The following is an 18,951-nucleotide window of genomic DNA, read 5'->3' as shown; positions in this document are numbered from 1 at the left end:
GTGTGTGTGTGTGTCTCGTATGTGTATGTGCATCCACACAGCTGTGTGTTTTGTGTGTACTGTGTGCCGCGCAGCACCTGTGCGCAGGGGAGGCTGTGTGTGTGTGTGTGTGTGTGTGTGTGTGTGCATGTGTGAGGCTGCGTGTGTTCTGCGTTTGTGTGTGCGCGTGTGTGAACACGCATGTGTCTGATGCTGCTGGACATGCTGAGGGGGGCTGGAGGAGGCGGAACCCCACCGGGCCCTTTTCCTCACCACCACCCCACCCCACCCCTGCCCCCGCCTTGTCTCAGGCCCTCTCCCACCCCACCTGAGAGCACCTCACACAGCACACCTTTGCTCTTGGCCCTGGTGTCGCCCTTCCTGGGCTGGGTCCCAGACGCCCAGTTATGAGGCCTGTCCCATCACCTGCCTCCCCAACCCTGTCCCTTCTCTGCTAACCTCTCCAGGCTCATTTTCCTCCTTGTTCAACAAACAGCACCTCCCCCCAACCCCCCCCCACCTCCCCCCAACACAGCTCTGCCTGCGCCCAGGGCCCCCCAGCACCCCGCCCCCGCCCCAAAGCCTGCTCCAACAGGCCAGGCCCCTGGGCACCTCCTCGCCTTTTTTTTTGTAGGTATCGGCCCCACCTCACAGCCTGTGGGGGCCTGTTCTGCTCAGCCAGCAGCCCCCGGGGGTCCTTCCCTAGCCCTGTCACTGGCAGGCCCCCTAGTGGGAGGGCAACATGCAGGGGTGGGGGGTGGGCGGCCCAGAGCAGTTATGCAGTGGAAGTGGGGTGTGTGTTCTGTTTTCTTTGGGCGACACCTGTGGGTGCTGGGGGCTGGGGCCCAGGACACCTGTGCACTGCACCCCTGGGTTGGGGGAGGGCAGGCGGGAGGCAGGAGGGGCCTCTGCCCCACCGGGTGAGGGACTTCCTGCTCCTGCCAGTCTCTCGGCCCCCTGCAGAGGTGAGGGGTGGCCAGGGCCAGGCTAAGCAAAGTGGCTCAGACCGGCAAGACCGGAGGGGGTGGCCTGGGGGGCGTGGGGGGGGCCAGAAGCAGACCGCCCCACGGGACTGGCCCTGCACAGAGAGGCTGCCCGCTGGCCTATGCTTTCCCCAGGGAGCGAGCCCGCGTGCACAGCCAGCAGAGCGGGCACGTACCCGGAAGCAGGGCCAGGCCCCAGCCGGGGACGGAGGGAAGGACACGGGAAGGGCTCCCAGAACCTCTTACGGAGCTGGGGCCTCCTGAGTGCTGGCTGGGGGGACTGCTCCCACCAGCCTGGAGAAGGGAGTCCCCTCAGACACCCAGGGCGCTCCAGAGGTCACGGACTAGACGGCCGGGGGGGGCGGGGGGGGAGTAAATACGAAGGTCAGATGTCCGGCCTCGATGACCTCAGTTAGCCTTTCCAGGTGGGAGTGATTACCCGATTGTGCAACAGAAAACAGGCCCGAGAGAAAGTGCCTCGGAGGACAGAGTCTGGTCAGGCCACTGCCTGCTGGGGCCACTGTGGGGAGGGCTGTGTGCTGGGGGGGGGGGCGGGGGGGGCCCACCGCTCTTGGCTCAGGCCCTGCCCCCGTCACAGTCCCGCCTGTCACCTACCCCTCCGGCCACCAGACATCCTGATCTGAGGGCTGTGATGCCGGAATCTGGGCCACCACGAGGAGGGCCTCCCTCACACCCGGTCACCTGCTCCCACATCTCTGCCGCCCCGCGTGTCCTCGTGGGGCCCTCCGGGAGCTCCATGGAGAAACCCAGATGCGTTCCTGCACCGTCCCTCAGTCTCATCTTCCCCCCCCCCACCCTGTCAGGGACGCCCACTCGGCCTCCAGGACCCCACTCTTTCTGAGGGGCCGGGATACCGCCCCCCCACCCCCCATCGATTCCCAGGGGCCCGCTGTGCCGGCTGCCCATCCCCCACACACGGGGTGACCCCCGCTGAGGGGCTCAGCAGAACCTCTCCCTCAGCCCAGGCCACGGCGGCCGCCAGCCTCCCCCCAAGAAGCGCAGAGCCCCGGGCTGGGGGCCGCCCGACCCTGTGCACCCCCGTCTGCTCCAGGGGCCTCTGGGCCAACTCCTGGCAGCTGCTTTCCTGCCCCCATTCCCCAGACTTGCCTCAGAGGCCAGGCCCCATTCATTTGTCTCGTTAAGAGGCCCATAGAAACACATTTGTCCGCTCCGCGCTTCACTGCCCTGGTCGTCAATTCTCTGGGGCGCCGGCCCCCCTTTGGCGGTGGCTCCATCCCAGTCAGCCCGCTTGCCCCTGGCTAGCTGTCTCCCGAGCCCGGCGCAAGCCTGGCCCTGCGGCGTGGGTCCAGACCCTACCACGGGTGACCTATGGGAATCGCGGCCCAGTTTAGCTCCTGAACTCCGGAGGGGAAGAGGGACGGACACACACACACACACACACACACACACACACACACACACACACACCCTTGTCCAGCTCACTCCCACCTTCCAGACCCTGGCCTTGGGGCTCTGATCCTGCGGGTCCACAAACGCAAGGAGCCGGTCCCAACTCCCACACACACACACACACACACACACACACACACACACACCCTTGTCCAGCTCACTCCCACCTTCCAGACCCTGGCCTTGGGGCTCTGATCCTGCGGGTCCACAAACGCAAGGAGCCGGTCCCAACTCCCACACACACACACACACACACACACACACACACACACACCCTTGTCCAGCTCACTCCCACCTTCCAGACCCTGGCCTTGGGGCTCTGATCCTGCGGGTCCACAAACGCAAGGAGCCGGTCCCAACTCCCAGGACTCAGTCCGGTGGGACAGACAGGGACCCACGGAGTGTCGACTGGCCCAGACACCTGGTGAGCAGAGGACGTGGGCAGAAGCAGGGAAGGGGGATGGTCCAGGGGGAGGAAGCAGCAGAAACAGCTGGTGGGCAGCAGAGTGGTCAGCAAGGCGGGGCTCACAGAGCCAGGACCCTGGAGGAGGAGGAGGAGGAGGAGGAGGAGGAGGCCAAGGCTCGGCAGGGCAGGGGGGCAGGGCCCGGAGAGGGGTGGAAAGGCCTGGCTTCCTCCCGAAGGCACCCGTGGGGCAGGGCGAGTATTGCTGGGGGCTGCAGGCCCGCCGCCCATGGGGTACCAGGACTGGACTTGGGGCCTTGTCCCCTGAGCCATCGGTCTCCCTCGCTCCAGAGAGGGGGATTCGACACCGAAGGGTGACGGGACGGGGCTCTCCCAGAGCGGCCCAGCCCTTGCTTCAGAGGGGTGACTGGGGACTGGGGGGCAACCCAGAGGGAGGCGTGTTCTCTGGGAGAAGGAGCCCAGAGGGGAGCCTGGAGCCCGTGTGCAGCGAGGTGGCCGCATTCCAAAGATACTTAGAAGGGAGAATCAACAGCGGCCGGTGATGGATGGGAGCTGGGGAAGGAGGTGCGAGGAGACGGGAGGCGGCCCGGTTTCTGCCTCGGCGGGCAGGGTGGGTGGTAACGCCACTCAGCGGGCGCGAGAACACAGAGAGGCGAGCAGCTCAGGTCGGGGAGAAGAGAGGGCGACGGGTCAGGGCATGTCGGGTCTGGAGCAGAAGGAAAAGGCAGCCCCACCCCCACGCTCGGGGGAGGGCCCTGAGGGTCCAGGGTGGGAGACCAGGAGTGGGCTGCAAGGCCAAGGCCAGCAGGCCATCGCCTGGGCCTCCCGCCGGCCCGTGGAGACTCAGCCTCACCAAAGCCAGGCCCACTCCCAAGCCCCCACACAGAGGAAAGACCCTTTTCCGGTCTCTTCCCCCACCCCCCCGATCTGGTTCTGAAGGATTCATGAGCCATTAGGGCCTAGATGGGACAGGGAGAAATCCGCAGCCCCAGGCCTAGACAGAGGAGTGGGGGGAAGCCCTCTGGCCTGCTGACTCCCAGGATGACCGCTGGATTGGCCCGTGGCCACCTCTGGACTCCAGACAGGCTGGGAACGGCCCATTCCCCCAGGGACCTTGGCTTGGGCCCCCCTCCCCCTCTGCGTGCAGATTGGCTAAATCTGCCCTGGGCCCCGCCTCCTACCAGTAACCAAGCAGTGGTTACCATGGTGACGGGGCGGGCTGCGGCCAGTCTTGAAGTGCCAGGCAGGGGGAAGGGCTGCAGAAGAGGGACCAAAGTTCACATTTGGAGCTGGGCAGGGGACAATTCCACAGTTCCCCACTATGCACGCGTGCGCACGCGCGCACACACACATACACACACACACACACACACGCGAGGGTGCTGGGAACCAACTTCCGGCCAGTCAGGTGTAATCCCCCGCTCCCAGGCCAAGGAGCTCTGAAGGGGCTGAGGGTGTGTCTTTGCTGTGAAATGATGGGGGAGGGATTAGGGTGCCCGTGTCCGCACATCTGGATCTCCAGGGCCTAGGTCAGGGGGACAGCAATGCGACTCCAGACCTGGGGACACGTCCATCTGAGGTCCCCTTCACGGGCTGTGAAGTGCTGCCCCCGGATTCCCACGCCTACCCCTCACATCCACACCACCGTCTGCAGACTGCCCTGGCGGACGTGGTGCAGGCCTGAGCACGTCCCTGTGACCACATGAATCCAAGGCACGCCTCACCCCCACCCCATAAAACAGGGTCCCGCTCGCACACGCCCGCCCGTCCGGAGGGACGTGCAGGCATTCCAGAGGCTTCCTGGGACGGGGGGTGCGCCTGGGAGAGGGGTGCCTAGGACGGGTATGGAGGAGTGTCTGGCCATCCCGCCTCCCCCAGGTCCAGTCCAGAATCTCACGAGAAGGACACCGAGAGGTCAGACTTACTGTCTCCATGGGCGCCTGCCACCAAGCCGAGCATCACCAGTGCAGGAACAAGGGGCACCATCGTCCTCCCCGGGGCTGGCTTAGGGGCCATCCAGGGCTCGGGCACCACGGGCAGCCGCAGCCAGGACAATCAACCTGGGAGGGAGAAAAAGGCAGAGCCATGAGCTGGAAGCCACCTGTGTCCCCAAGGCCCCACCCACGTCCCCAACATCCTTCATGCCCATGCAGGTCCTCACCCACCCACTGTTCACCCCCATCTCGGACAGAGCAAAACCCAGTGGCCCAGTGAGTCCGGAAAGCACCTGGTCACCCAGGAGGCCTTGCTGACTTCATTAAGGGGATGGCGGGGTAACCCATCCTGCACCCCCATCTCCTGGCACCCTTGAGGGGACAGGGTCATGGGTGAAGAGCACGACGAGATAAAGCCAGTGAGGGGGAGTGAGCAGAACCCAGTGGGTGAGGGGCAGTGGGTGGGGGGGCAGACCCCACACGCACAGTGCACAGGGCAGCCAGCTCCAACAGGATCCAGAGGCCAGATACTGCGGCCGGAGCCCCAACCTGCCAGGACTCTCACCCCCGCGCCCCTGGTTCTGCTCAACCACCCAGAGGGAAACACAGGGAGGCCCGACTGGCCGCGATGGGGAGGTGCCAGGCCCTAAAGGCCAGCCCGCACCTTCTATGCACCTGCCCCAGCAGCCTCGAGCCACTCAGGGTGTTGAGGGATGGGTGGCAGCTGCTGGGGTGGGGTAAGGGGGGCGCTGAGATGGGCACCTGGGCGGGAGGGGGACTGGGCCTTTGCTCCCAGCCTCCTCGCCTGGGGGCCTCCCCCCTCTGTGGGCACCTGCACGGAGACAGGCTGGACACGGCCACCCCTCCCCAGCCTGATGGTGCGCTCGCTGACCCTCACCCGGGGCCTGGGGGCGCCCCACTAGCGCCCACCTGCTCTGAAACACGCGGCAGGGAGGTCAGGGGGTGACAGACACGCTCGGGCCTCCGTCGGGTGCTGGGCAGACCCAGGAGCCCCGCTGAGAGCGGACAGAGCACAGGTGACGGGGGCAGGGCTCAGAGGGCTCCGCTCCCGCCTGGAACTTGAACCGTGTCTCGGCCGGGGCAGGCCAAGGTCTGAGATCAGAAGGTGGGCAAAGGTGCAGGCCGGGCAGCTGGGAGCGTGCGGCCGGCAGGCGGGAGGTGGCCCGAAGCGGCTGTCACGGGGCCGAGCTGGAGCTGAGAGGCCACAGCAGGGGTGATGGGGTGTGCTGGGCGTCAACCCCGCTGCTGCCAGGCTGCGCTTCTGCTCACGGCTCAGAGTTCACACGGCCGGACAGGGAAAGCCCCCACGAGGAGGACGGGCCTCCTGGGACGGATGACCCTGAACTTGGAGCGCCCTGTCTGGGGCTGGGTCCTCATGTGACACGGAACTCCAGAATCCAGAGACATGGGGTGGCAGAGCAGCGCTGGGCGGGAGGCCGGGCGGGGCCCAGTGTCACGGCTTACAACCCCAGGTCAGAGGTCACAGGCTCCCAACGATGGGGTGCAGGGGCTGCACAGCTCCTGAGGCCAACAGCTCACAAGTGGACACAGCCAGGAACACCCCCGCCCAACACACACACATGCTGCAACCCTGGGAGGAGCGGGGGTGGGGTGGGGTGGGGGCCTCTCTTTTCCCTCTGGTTCTCGGGCCACATCCCGCAGTGCTCGGACCCCACGTGGGGATGGAACTCCAGGCTCCCGCATGCGATGGCTGGACTCAGGGGTGCAGGGTGTGGCCTCTGGGTAAGGATGTAGAGGGGTGAAGCACGGTGGAACCCCAGAGGCACCACTGCAGCAGCCGCACCCGGGAGGGGGGGAGCACAGCCTGAGACGAGCACCTGAGAGGCAGCCAGCCCTGCTCCTGTCTGCAGTCCTGGCGCTGTGGTCCAGGCTCACAAGGTGCTCAGGGGCCCTGGGGTGCTACCCCGAGGCCCTGAGTAGCGTGGGGGTTCTGATGCCGGTGTCAATGGGCACATGGGCCCCAGCAGACAGGCAAAGGGTTTCCCTCCAGAACAGACAGCAGGGGTCCGTGGACACGGCCACCTGGTACTACGGTCCAGCGGGAGCGAGTCAGCACCTGCCCCAGAGTCCAGCGGATGGAGGCTCGGCCCTGGGCCCCTCGAGTCAGAGCGGAACAGAGCAGAGAGCTGCCCCCATCCTGGCCAGAGTCTGCACCTTGACTCTCCCTACCCCACCGGGCACACGGTCACTGTGGGGAGATGCGTGTGGAGCAGGGAGCCAGTGGGTGTGTGTGTGGGGGGGAGATGAGTCCCCCCGCCCCCGCAGCAGGGCTGGGCCAGGCTGGTTCGAGGAAGCAAGGGTCGCACAGGAGGCAGGCTGGAGCCATCAGTCCTCAGGCAAAAGCCCGCGCCCGCCCCACGGCGGGTCCCACGGAGCCGGAGGTGATTCCTCTGCACCGGGAGCAGCTTTAATATATCCTTTCCCCGTCAGGGTAAAGCTGCCAACTGCCCGTTCTTGGGAAGAACTGTCCTTTATTCTCAGATTCTGTCCTTGGTGCTAAGATGTCCTTTCTTGTATGAAATGATGGCGATAGCTGATAGGAGTTATTTTTTATAATATCCTTACTTGGCAAAATTTGCAAGATTGCCAGCCCCACGTCTGGCCCGCAAGTACTTTTGGAAATTGTCCTGGTTTGTGAAATCGAAGACCCTGGGCACGGCCACCTGGGGGCGGGGGGGTGGGGGGTGGGGGCAAGGAAAGGCTCAGGAGCCACCCCAGGCCCCAGGAAGCCAGTGGGCACGGCCTGGAGAGGCGGTCACCCGGCGCCACGGCCCCTGCCCGCAGCCTCGGGAGAGCCCCCGAAAGGTGGCTGTGGCGTGGGGTGGGCAGGTGGGGTCCCGGCTGAAGAACAGCTGGGATCGTTCCCCAAATCCTCCTCATGAATATGCAAACACAGATTGATTTGTTTCCCCTGGGCACGTGTTATTATTCACAAATATTAATTAGTCCTCAAATACCACCTGTTCCTCGAGTCTCCTCCACCCGCCCCCCCAGGTCAGGACCCCGGGAGGCAGGGCCCCCGGTGAAAGGAGGGGCCACAGGCCGGGGAGCAATGCTACTCGGGGTCTGGGCCGGCGGGCAGCGGGCGGGCGGCTAACCAGCCCCTTTGTCACGGCCTGGGCAGCTCACCGCGGCGGAAACGCGCCGTGTTACACTTGGGAAGGGAAAACCGACGCGCTTCCAACTCTCACCGAACCAACCACCGACGAGGGGAATCAATCAGCCTCGAGCCGACCCCAGCCCGGCCGCAGTGCCATGGAGGTCCCTGTGCACGGCTGGGAACGTAAGGCAGGACGGGCGGGCGGCCCTGATGGTGGGAGGGGAGGTCAGGGACAGCACCCAGGTCTCGGGGTTGTGACGCTACAGAGGCACCTACGGGTGGGGAGGACAGGGGTGAGGAGACCGCTGCCTCCCTGGGGCTGGTGTGCGGTTATCTCTTGGGGAGTTTCCCTGTCCTGCCACCTCCTCACCCCCAGCACCCAGCTCCTGCGCCCTGCATTAACTCTTCCCTGTCTGAGCGTCCCCCACCGAGCCCCCGCCAAAAGAGCAAAGACGGCAAAAGAGGCCGCCGCCGACCAGGGGTGCTCCCTCAAGGGTGCTCCCTCCCGGCTGACCGTGTGGGACTCAGGCAACATCCAGAGGCATTTCTCCAAGGGGTGGGGGGACAGGGACACAGGACAGGGGTCTGGGCCCTTGCCCTGCATACAGGAAATCCTGGGTACCCCCCAAACACCACCAGATGTTCCCAAAACATTTGAGGATTAATTAGTCCTCGAATATCACCTGTTCCTCGAGTCTCCTCCACCTGCCCCCCAGGTCAGGACCCCGACTTCCAGGAGGCAGGCCCCCCCCTGGTGAAAGGAGGGACCACAGGCAGGGGGAGCAATGCTACTCGGGGTCTGGGCCCTTGCCTTGCATACAGCAAACCCTGGTTACCCCCAAACACCACCAGCCCTCCCACCACCTAGAGGGGGCAGGTGGGTGCTCCTGGAATCTAGAGACACCGTCTAAAGAAAACAAGGCATGTGGCCGGCCAGTCCACAATCCCAGCACCTCCTCCCAACACAGCGGGGGAGCTGGTCGGGCCCAGTCCTGCGCTGAGGCTGGGGACCCCGAGGTCAGTGGCAAGACCCCTGTCCTGGCCTGGACCCAGCCGCATGGAGGTCCTTCTGGCTGTCTGCCCGTACACACCCGGGGTCTCCAACCTATCGCCCCTTCTGCCTGGGGGGGCCCTTGCCCCCAAAGCCCCGGCCTCAGGGCCCACCCGGCCCATCCGACAGGCTGGCAACAGGTGGCTTCTCGGGGAGCACGGGGCTTCTGGGCCTGCGCTCCCAGGTCCGTCCTCTGAAGACAGGGAGGGTAAAGACAAGCGAGACCCCCCCAAACCCCACTGACCTTCACACCCAACAGCCCCGCTGCTCGACACCCCAATGCCCACGCACCAGGCACAGCCCGCCTCGTGCTTGGGTCCAGCCCGCGACCCTGCCCCGTCTCTCCACTCAGGGTACCACTGCCGAGAAGGCTGGTGAAGAGCGTGGCAGCCCCAGTGACATAGGCCCGGCTCACTGAGTCGCACACGCGCCCGTCCCCTCCCCGGCGGCCCGGCCAGCCCACACGGCTGAGCCTGGCCTCCGGCCCAGCACAGGAGCCGGTGCTGGCGCTCACAGGCCACCTCTGCGGAGCGTTTCCGGCCTCCCACCCCCACCCCCAATCTCCCCGCCGCCCGCCATGCCCACGCCTCCCGGGAGTCAAGGGAAATGCAAACCCCACCCCGGTGGCCCGACGCGGGTGCCGCTGCTTCATCCCCCGGCGCGCGCGCGCACACACACACACACACACACACACACACACACACACACAGAGATAATGGCTCATGAATGAGTCAACGGAGGGGCCAATGGATAGATGGATGCACGCACACGACTGCTCCGCTCCGGGACCTCCAGCACTTCCCTAGCGCTCCCGGGAAAATGTCGAGGGCAGCGGTTTCGACCGTGTTCCGCAGAAACTTCCTGCCAGTCGGCGGGGAAGTTGTGACCGCTGGCCACACGGTGGTTGCTCCAATCTGGAGCGGTGACTTTTATCACTGTCATCCCCGGCGAGCCACCCTAGCAGAATTAGCTGGCACCATTGGGCCGACCCCCAGGGGTGCCCGGGTAGAACTGGCAGCCCACACCTGCTGGGCACATGCTCGGCCACCTGGGCAATCCTGGCCCGCGATGGTCACTCTCCTGCAGCCCAGCCCCAGCAGAAAACCATCAGCCGGACACTCGCCTGACGGCCAGGGTTCACCAGGCTCTGCCTCCACCCAGCTCTCCCACTGCGACTCGGCCCACGGCTCTGCGTGTTCAGGAGAGGGGACGGGGCCCGCAAAGACCCCCGGTGGAGTGCCCCAGAGCCCACGCCCCTTCCTCCGCAGCCCCCACTCGAGAGAAGCCAATGAGAGGACGAACAGGCAGAGCCGCGGGCAAGTCCCAGGACGCCACCTGGGCGCCAAGTCCTTACTTTCACCCCAGCCCGAAACCCAGGTACCAGCCTTTGTTTTGTCTTGTTTTGTTTTGGGGCCACACCCAGAGAGGCTCCGGGAACCATATGGGATGCGAAGGGTTAGAACCAGGTCAGCCTCCTGCACGGCAAGCACCCTCCCTGTTGGACTCTCTCGGGCCCCACCAAGTACCATCCTGGACAATCCCTTGCGTGGGCCACACCCCAACCTTCACCGAGTCCTCTCAGCACCTCAATCCCTCTCTCTGCCTGCAGCAGTACCTTTAGGCCCGGCCTCTGCTCTGTCCCGGCCCCAGGGAGGCTCAACCGTCTCACGCCCCATCACCACCCTTCCAGTCCAAGCTACTCCCAGTCGTGGGCCCACTCACCGGGTCTCGGCCTGCTCACACCAGTCACTCTTGCTGGAGCAGCAGCCCCGAGAGCAGGGCACCAGGGCCTCCACTCCGCCCTGGAGAGAGAAGGGGAGAGGGCGTCAGGGGCAGCACGGCAGCCGGCAGACCAGGGGCCCGAGAGACAGCGCCAGGATGAGGCGCTTGCCTCGCACGTGGCCAGCCCTGCTTCCATCCTGAGCACCTCTAGGAAAGACCCGTGAGCACAGAACCAGGAGTAGCCACTGAGCACTGCTGGACGTTTCTCCCAAACTCCCCCACCCCACCCCCAAGGGAAAAAAAGAGCCAAACATGCCCCAGTTTGTTGAAAGGCCTGTTGGCGCAGGACAGACCCCACCTCTGCCCTCCTGTCTCGGCCACACTCTAGACGCCAACTACATGCCAGGTCCTGACGAACTCAGGCAAAGCCCTAAACCACAGACTCAGCAGCAGTCAAACCCACCAGCTCCTGACAACCTGCGGCCTCGTCTGCTCAGGCCCCCTGTCTCACCAGCACTGGGGTGGGGGCTTCTCCTCTTGATGCTTGAAGAGGCCTCACCCCCACTATGTATACCCTGCCAGAACACAGCACCCACAGGACTCCGCGGCCCTCAGAATGGGGGCTCCTGCTCAGGGTCCCGACGGGGGGGGGGGGGGCAGGGCTGGATCCTGGCATTGTGCAGTGACCACACGAGTACCCCTTGATGGGCGTGCGTGGCGATCCCTGTCGGTGTGGTCCACACCACGGAACGCAGCACGAGTGTGGTGTCCGCCTGGTCTCAGGGGCATGGATGGGTTCCCTGAGAACAGCTTGACCCGCCATGTCCACCAGCACTCAAGGCCTTCAGAGCAGCGCCAGGAGCAACATGGACCTGTGACTTTCAGCTTTTCTGTCACCTTTAAAGTCAAGGTGGGCTCTTTATCACTGCCTCTGCGGGCACACACAGCACCCCCACCTGGCCCCTGACTGCCCAGCTCGGCACCACCCACTCTGGAGCAGGGCACCCCTGCCACGCACACACCTGCCCGTCGGCCTCACTGCTCCCCGCCCCAGGGATCCCCCTCACTCAGACGGGTGCCCTGTGCCAACCCGGGAGAGTCTGGCCCATCCTCCCTGGCCCGTCGCGCTCGCCTGCCTCAGGTGGCAGCGTGGCCGAGGTGGCCGCAGGCGTCCCTCTGCCAGCCCACTGCTTTCTCCTGGCAGCGTGCAGGCTGCTGGGCAGGTCTGGCTGGACAGACCAGCTTCAACTCAAAGGCCGTCTGTCTAAGGATGCCTGCTGGGGCCTCCCGGTGCCCTACGGAGGGCTGCTGGCTCCAGCATCCTTGACGGGGGGAAGGTACCCGAGCCAGCTGGCATCAGCACCAGGCTCCAGGTGACCCAGGGAGGACGGAGCCTCACTTGGGCAGAAGTTGCACCTGAAAAGAGGGGTGTGCGCCCCGGGGGTCTGGAGGCCGGCCAGAGCACAGACACAGCAGCAGGACCCAGGCGGGGAAAGACACCCCCAGCCTCCCACTCACCGCGCTGTGCTGGCTCTAGGACCACAAGCCCCCCCAACAATCAGGACCACCCCCTCGGGCCCCCAAGCCGCAGCTTCCAGAACTAGCAGGTCGGCTTGGCACATCCCAGAGTCTAGAAAGTCGCTCGGAACAGGCCTGAGCGGGACCAGGTCCAAGCTAGGAGCCTCTGGCTGGCAGCTGCCAAGCTGCCGGAGAGAGGGGAGCTTGGCAGCCGTGCCCCCGGATCAGGTAAGAAGGCCCTAACTTGGTGTGGGGGACCCAGCAGGTCAGTCAGAGCAGCCCCAGGGAGCCCAGAGCGGGAGGCGGCCCACAGCATCACCTGCTATCTGGGGCCAGCGGACTGCGCTGAAGTGCGCCGGAAAAATCTGCTTGGCCGCCCGGGGCTGGCACCAAGCACTGAGGCGCTGCCCCTTCTCAGGTTCCCTGCCACCGACCCCTAGTCTCTCACCAGCACAGCCGAAGGTCAAGGGCACCTGACAATCAATACGCCCGCCCGGCGGCAGCGCACACCTGCCCTGGGTGAGCAGGGGGGCTGTGTGGGGGTGGGATTCCCTTGCAGGACCTGCTAACCTCAGCTCACAGCTTTGCAGCTACTTCGGAGGAGCAGGTCCTGCCCTTCCAGGAAGTTTCCCCTGCCTGGATGCAGAGGCCAGGTGGATGAGCACCGGCTGCACGCCACACGCCACATTGTAGCCACATTGTAACAACTGCTGCAGCTGAACCAGAGGACAGAGTGTTCTGGGGAGCCCGATGCTGCTCCCAGCACTCGCCACACTATCTGCTGTCCCGGCCACGCCCTGCTGTGTGCTGGGCTTACTCCTTCCTGGCTCTGTGCTCGCAAGCCATCTCTCCTGGCAAGGCCCGGGGAACCATGTGCCCACGTGCGCTGCCAGGGATGGCAGCAGGGTCAGCTGAGTGCGAGGTACGTGCCTCACCTGCCGTCCCACCAGCCCTCCCCTTGAACTTGAGTCCCTGGAGCATCCCGGGAGGCACGGGTCACACCAGCTCAGGCCGCGTCCCACTCCTGGGACTGTAAGGAAACACACCCTGCCCGGCCACCACACACTCACCCTTCCAAGGGCTTCTCCTCCCTCCCAAATCCCAGGCCTCACCCCCAAAGCCCTCCAAAACGGGCTCCCCACCTCCCACCTCAAATGCCCCAGACGTCTCAGGGCCCACTGGGACACAACCCTGAGCGCAGGGTCAACCCCAAGAATTCCTCCCCAAATTCCTCCTATCTTGGAGGAGCTGCAGAGCCTCGAGGGGAAGACCCTGGAGCCGAGACCCCTTTTCCCCCCATGGGATGGGTCCCCCGCCCCAACGAGGCACGCGCGCCTCCTCACGGCCCTCGCCCTCGCCCCCGCCCTCTGCAAGCCAGACTCTTACTGGACCTAACTGAACGCCTCCCCCGGGGGGGTGGCTTGTCTCTGCTCGCTTCCCCAGGCCACAGACTCTTCCAGAAAAACAAATCTGAACACTGCACACCCCTCACCGGGTCCACACCCGCCCCGTCTCCCCCCCTGCACTTTAAAGCTCTGGTTTCCTGTGTGTTATCAAGTCTCGGCGGCTTAACCAACCAGGCATTTGAGGCCCCCTGGGCGGTCTCCGCAGGCCCTGCCCGGGACACCACCTCCAAGGGGGTTTCTCCTCCTTTCCTCAGCTGGCAGGCTCCTAGTCACCCCTCCAAACCCACCTCCGTCCCCTCGGGAGACCTCTTCTCTCAGCTTGACCTCTGAACTCTCTCCCTGGCCCCATGCTGCGCTCCCCGAACCAGCCAAAGACTCGGCTCAAAATTCTGGGCTGCAGCCGGCGAGCCTCAGCTACTCCTCAAGGCGGGCGGCCTCGTGCTCCCGTGGCAGGCCCGCAGGAAGCGGGGCAGCCTGGCCGAGCCAGCCTAACCCAGGGCCTGGCACACGTGGGCGATCAATAAGGCGACTGAATCGCTCTGCATTCCCATGATGCAATGGGCTGCCCCAGGGACCACCGGCTCAAGGGCAGGGCCCGGCCAGCAAGGCTGGCCCCAGCACACCCAGCACACAGCGAGGCCAGCCCCAGGTCACGCCAGGGTTCCCCTGGACACGACGGCGGCCTTGGAGGGCGGCCAGTGGTGGGGTCAGCTGCCCCAGGATAGAGGGGATGGAACTGAGTCTGGGTCCGGCCTCCCTCCTGCCCCCCTCACCCGCGCCCTGGGGCTGGGCTTCCAGGGAGGAATCTGCATTCTGTTGCACACTGGTACAGAAAAAGGTGGCACAGCTCTCCCCAGCCCCCAGGCCCCCAGATCCTGCCTTGGAAGCTGGGCACAACTCCCCCACTCTGAGGGGCAGGAAGAGAGGGAAGGTCAGGCTGGGGCGGGGAGACAGGGAGGGAGGGAGGAATCCCATGAAAACCAGCTCCTGAGTAAGCAGGAGAAAGAGTGGGGAAACAAAACAGCCAGGGGGGAAACCGGCCAGCCAGGAGTGCTGGAAAGTGTGTGCGCGCCGGGAGTGGGCAGGGAGTGGGCAGGGGTGAGCGCGTGCCTGGGCCCAGGGCGGGGGGCCCAGGGCAGGGGGGGTGGGTGTGCAGGGCAGGGGGAGGGGATGGGGGGAAGCTGTGCGGACACAAGGGCGCAGGGGCGTGCAAACCCAGCTCAGGCGGGGAGCTGGGGCGCCGGGTCCGAGCGTCTGGGGCGGGAGGGGAGGCCGCCGAGGCTAAGAGGGGGAGCCCAGTGCGGAACCGGCGTGGGGGTGGGGCGAGCGAGTGTGTGGCCTTGGGAGGAGGGGCTGCGGATGCGGGGGGCTGTTCGGGGAGTTACACCTGCTCCTCCTGGAAGCCCCGGCTGGCTCGTTGGCATCGGCGGCGCAAAACAGGGGTTTTCGGGCTCCCCGGAGCAAGCGTGAACAGGGAGCCAGGCACAGCGTTCCCTGGGATTTCCTGCTCCGGATCCCACCAGATCCCTGGGCTCCGAGGGTCGGAGGATCCCCCGGGAACCCCTCCCCCGCGCTTCCGGGCCTCCCCCCAGCCGGGCACTTCCCGGGACGCCCCCGGGGCCGGCGTGGGGGCCCCGCGGGGAACCCGCCCCCAGCCCTCCCCAGCCCGCTCCGGGGGGCACCGGCTCGCGGAGCAGGCCGGCCCCTCCCCCACCCAGGTGGCCCAACCAGAGGGGCGGCATTCCGGAGCGGGGGTCGCGGGTGGTTGCGAGTTGGGGGGTGGGGGCCGGGCGGGCAGGGCGCGGTGCTGGGGAGGGCGCCCGAGTCGGGGCGGGCGGCGGGAAGACCCCCACCCCGGGCCCCGGGGACCCGCGTGGAGGGGGGGGCGCGCAAGGCGGCGGCGGCGGTGGGCGGGCGGGGCCGGACACGCGGCCGGTCGGCCCGGGACGGGGCGCGGGGCGGCCACGGAGTGAACTTTGCGGCGCCGTCCGAGTGGACGCGTCCTCCCGGGACCGACCCCCGGGGGCTCCCAAACTCGCGGGCGGCGCGGCCCGGGGCCGCACGTGCGCGGGGGGCGCGGCCTGGACCCGCCCGGGGCTGGGGTGGCCGCCCCCGGGCCCGCGTCCCCGCGTCCGTGGACGCCGGGAGTGGGGGGGCGATGCAGCGCGGACCCGGGCGGGGGAGCACACACACACACACACACACACGCACGCACACACACAAGCACACACGCGCGCGCGCGCACACAAAAAGGGGGGAAATGCAAAGGGGAAACTTTGCACCGGGGGGGCGCGCGGGCTGCGGCTCAGGTGCGGCGCGCGGGGCGGGGGGCGCGGGGGGCTCCGGCGGGGAGGGCGCGCCGGGCGCCGGGGGGGTGGGGGGGCCCCGAGCCGAGGCTGCCGCGGGCGCGGCCGGTGGGGGGGCTGGGGGCGCGGCCCGGCCCGGCCTCGCGGCGCCCCCAGCCCCCCGGGACCGCCCCCGGCTCCGCTCCGTGGGCGCGGGCCGCCGGGCGGGGGTCACTCACCGCCTAGCCGGGGGGCCGTCGGTCCGCATGTCCCCCGCCGCTCCCGCGCCGCCGCCGCCGCCGCCAGGTCCCACTCCCGCCGCCGCCGCCGCCGCCCGAGCGAGCCGAGCCGGAGCCGGAGCCGGAGCCGGAGCCGCCGCCTCTGCCGCTGCCACCGCCGCCGCCGCCGCTCCCGCGCCAGCTCCCGCCGCGCGCGCGCCCGCCCGCCCGCCCGCGCCCGCGCCCGCGCCCGCGCCCCCGGCCCGCCGTGCGCGCGCCCGCCGCCCCCTCCCCGCGCGCGCGCGCCCGCCCCGCCGCCGCCGAGCCGGCGCAGGCCCGCCAGCCAGGCCACGGCCCGGCCCCGCGCCCCCGCGGACGCCCCTCCGGCGCGGGGGTCCTGCGCGCGGGGCCCGGGTCCGACCCCCCAGGACGCCCCGCGCCCCGAGAGCCTCCCCGGACGGGCCTTGCCCCCAGACCCACCCCCCCAGCCCGAGACTGAGTGCAGAGCCCCGGTTCGCCCCAGACTGCGCCAGGCAGGACTCGCTGTCGTCTCTGAACCCCCGTCCTGACCCCCCAGACGCCGAGTCTGGCTCTAAAAGGCCTTTTCTCGCCGCTTCCTACTTAGCTCCGACCCTTCATGTCAGGGCTTGAGTTCCGGATCTCTGGAGGAACCCCCCAGTCCCAATGTGGGTACCTGGCTGTGGACCCTTCCTGAGTGCGGAGCCTTACATAGTAAGACTCAGTCACTGCCCCTTCAACCCCAGACCTCAGGTCTGCACCAACACACTGGTTTCTCTGTGTGTGTGTGTGTGTGTGTGTGTGTTTTAGGGGTGGAGGGTGTCCCATCCTACAGTGCTCAAGGCTGTGCTCCCAGAACAGTGTTGGCCGAAACCGGACTCCCGGCCCCAGCTTGCCCACACCAGCCCTGGGGGTTGCCCTGGGGGCTTTCTCCCTGTCCCCCAACACACTCTCTGAGCTGAGAATCCCAGTCCTTATATTGGGATTGGATCCACAGAAGGGGACCCTAACGTGGACCCCAACCACAAGCCTCACCCCTGGGGGCCAGGAGGGGGGTGACAACCCTCGGGACCCTGACTTGACACGGTTCTGTTATGGCCTGAACCCAAGATTAATGGAACTGGCTTTGCCGAAGCCCCCGCAGAAATCCCCTCGGACTCAACACTCACCTTCTTCCCCAACCAGAAGCTGACCAGCACCCCAGCATTTTGGTTTTGCTTTGGGGGTCCCACCCGGCAGGGCTCGGGATTTACTCCTGGTTCTGCACTCAGGGATCTCTCCTGGCAGGACTCAGGGGAACATCTCAGGTGCTGGGCGTCCAACCCGGGTTGGCTGCGTGCAAGGCAAGCGCCCTACCTGCTGCACTGCCCAGCCCCGCCTGCCCCAACACTTCTACTGGCTCCGACTGTGAATCCGTGTCCTCGGACAGACTTCAACTCAAGACTTGATTATGTGCCCCAAATCTAATATAGACCTTGGGATTGAATTCCTGATGTCCAGGCTCAGATGCTGACCTGGTGCAGTTTCTAGCGAAACTGAGAACTGACCTGCAGATCTGTCGTGTCCAGCTCTGTCAGGGACAGACCGACAGCCCCGCTATCCCTCCCGCTGCCCAGACCCCAGCCTCCCCTCCCAGCCCATGCTGCGGCCTTCAACAGTCAGTCAAGGCCACAGCAGTCTCCTGCCCATCCTTCTCCTAAAGGTGGGTCCAACCCCTGCTGTCCAGGGTCAGGGGAGGAGCCGGTGGGTTTCCCGTGGGGTTCCTTTGCTCTTAATCCTGATTTTCCATGTGGTTCCTCTGATCCTCTGTGGATTGGGGGACAGGCTGAGAAGCTGGGTTTGAGGAGTTGTGGAGGCAAAAATAGCCAGAGGAAGGGATCGTGGTGGTCCTAGGTGGGGGGGAGGGTGGGGGTGGGGTTTCAGGGATCTGGGCGAAGGAGTCACCAAGTTCAGTGCCCGCTTCTGCGCTGGCCGTGGATTCAGAAGCAGTGCGTTTGCGCCCCCTGCTGTTCAGGAGGGGTACGAGATTGGCTCCAGAGATTCTGGGCAAACAATTAGATCCGCATGACAAACAGATTAAAATGAGGATTCCCCCCCCCCCCCCAACTAGGTTTTTCACCCTTTGGTATTTTTGGTGTACTTGGAGGGGGGGAGGTATTGCAAGTTTATCAATTCTAGACATTTATGAGGGTCTTTTTTTTTCCAGAATTAAGGGAGAGGTTTAGGCTTGGGATTTTCCAAAAAAAATTTTCAAGTGTACTTTTCAGCACAGTTGTGCTGATTTATGGAAGAAAACTGCTCTTCTCCTAGTGTTCGATGGTCCACCTGCCCCTCACCCACTCACTCACTCACTCACTCCCTTTCCTCAGTTTCCCTTACCCTCTCCTGCTCCTCCTGGGCCCTCTCCTCCTCTGCCCTTCTCCTGGCCATCTGACAACCACATGTCTCACACTCTATCTCCGAGTCTCAGTACCCAAAGGAGGAACAGGTCATTGTCCTCTTCCGGCTGGGTCTCTCCCACAGAGCCAACAACCCTCCCCACCTAGTCCTTGGCTGTCGCTCAGGGGAACTGAATTCCCTCCCACCTGTCCCTTCCGCCCCTAGCCATACATCCCCTTTGCTGAACCCTCCTTCAGTCAATGTTTGGTCCTGTAACTCGGTCCTGTAAACCTTGCAAAAAGAGAGCAGAGGAGCTGGGACGACACCACAGCTGGTGGGGTGCTAGCCTTGCACAGTCTTCCTCCTGCCCGTCAGGAGTGACCCCTGAGCACAGAGCCAGGAGTAAGCCCTGAGCATCGCCAGGTATGGACCCCCCAAAATGACAGCAACAAAAAAGAGTA

General features: G+C 65.9%; 1 protein-coding gene across 14 annotated transcripts in view; it reads right to left on the bottom strand.

Annotated features, from left to right (window-relative positions):
* PTPRF (protein tyrosine phosphatase receptor type F) overlaps positions 1-16,261 on the bottom strand; it is a 74,140-nt gene extending 57,879 nt beyond the window's left edge. For 4 of the 14 annotated variants that reach the window (XM_056130850.1, XM_056130855.1, XM_056130854.1 and 1 more), the window contains exons 1-3: positions 16,115-16,215; positions 10,667-10,746; positions 4,743-4,877 (exon numbers count right to left, since the gene is read on the bottom strand). In XM_056130850.1, coding sequence (XP_055986825.1) covers positions 4,743-4,833 — 91 coding nt within the window. In that variant the 5' untranslated portion in view covers positions 4,834-4,877; positions 10,667-10,746; positions 16,115-16,215. Of the gene's footprint in view, positions 1-4,742; positions 4,878-10,666; positions 10,747-16,114 lie in introns of all 14 variants that reach the window. The other 10 variants (XM_056130860.1, XM_056130861.1, XM_056130862.1 and 7 more) reach the window with 5 other exon arrangements.
* Between the last annotated feature and the right edge of the window lie 2,690 nt (positions 16,262-18,951).

The sequence above is a fragment of the Sorex fumeus genome, unplaced genomic scaffold (genome assembly GCF_029834395.1).
Source record: "Sorex fumeus unplaced genomic scaffold, SorFum_2.1 ptg000082l, whole genome shotgun sequence".
NCBI classification, from domain to species: domain Eukaryota; kingdom Metazoa; phylum Chordata; class Mammalia; order Eulipotyphla; family Soricidae; genus Sorex; species Sorex fumeus.
Note: the sequence above shows the minus strand (reverse complement) of the source record. Positions and strands in the feature narration are given on the sequence as shown.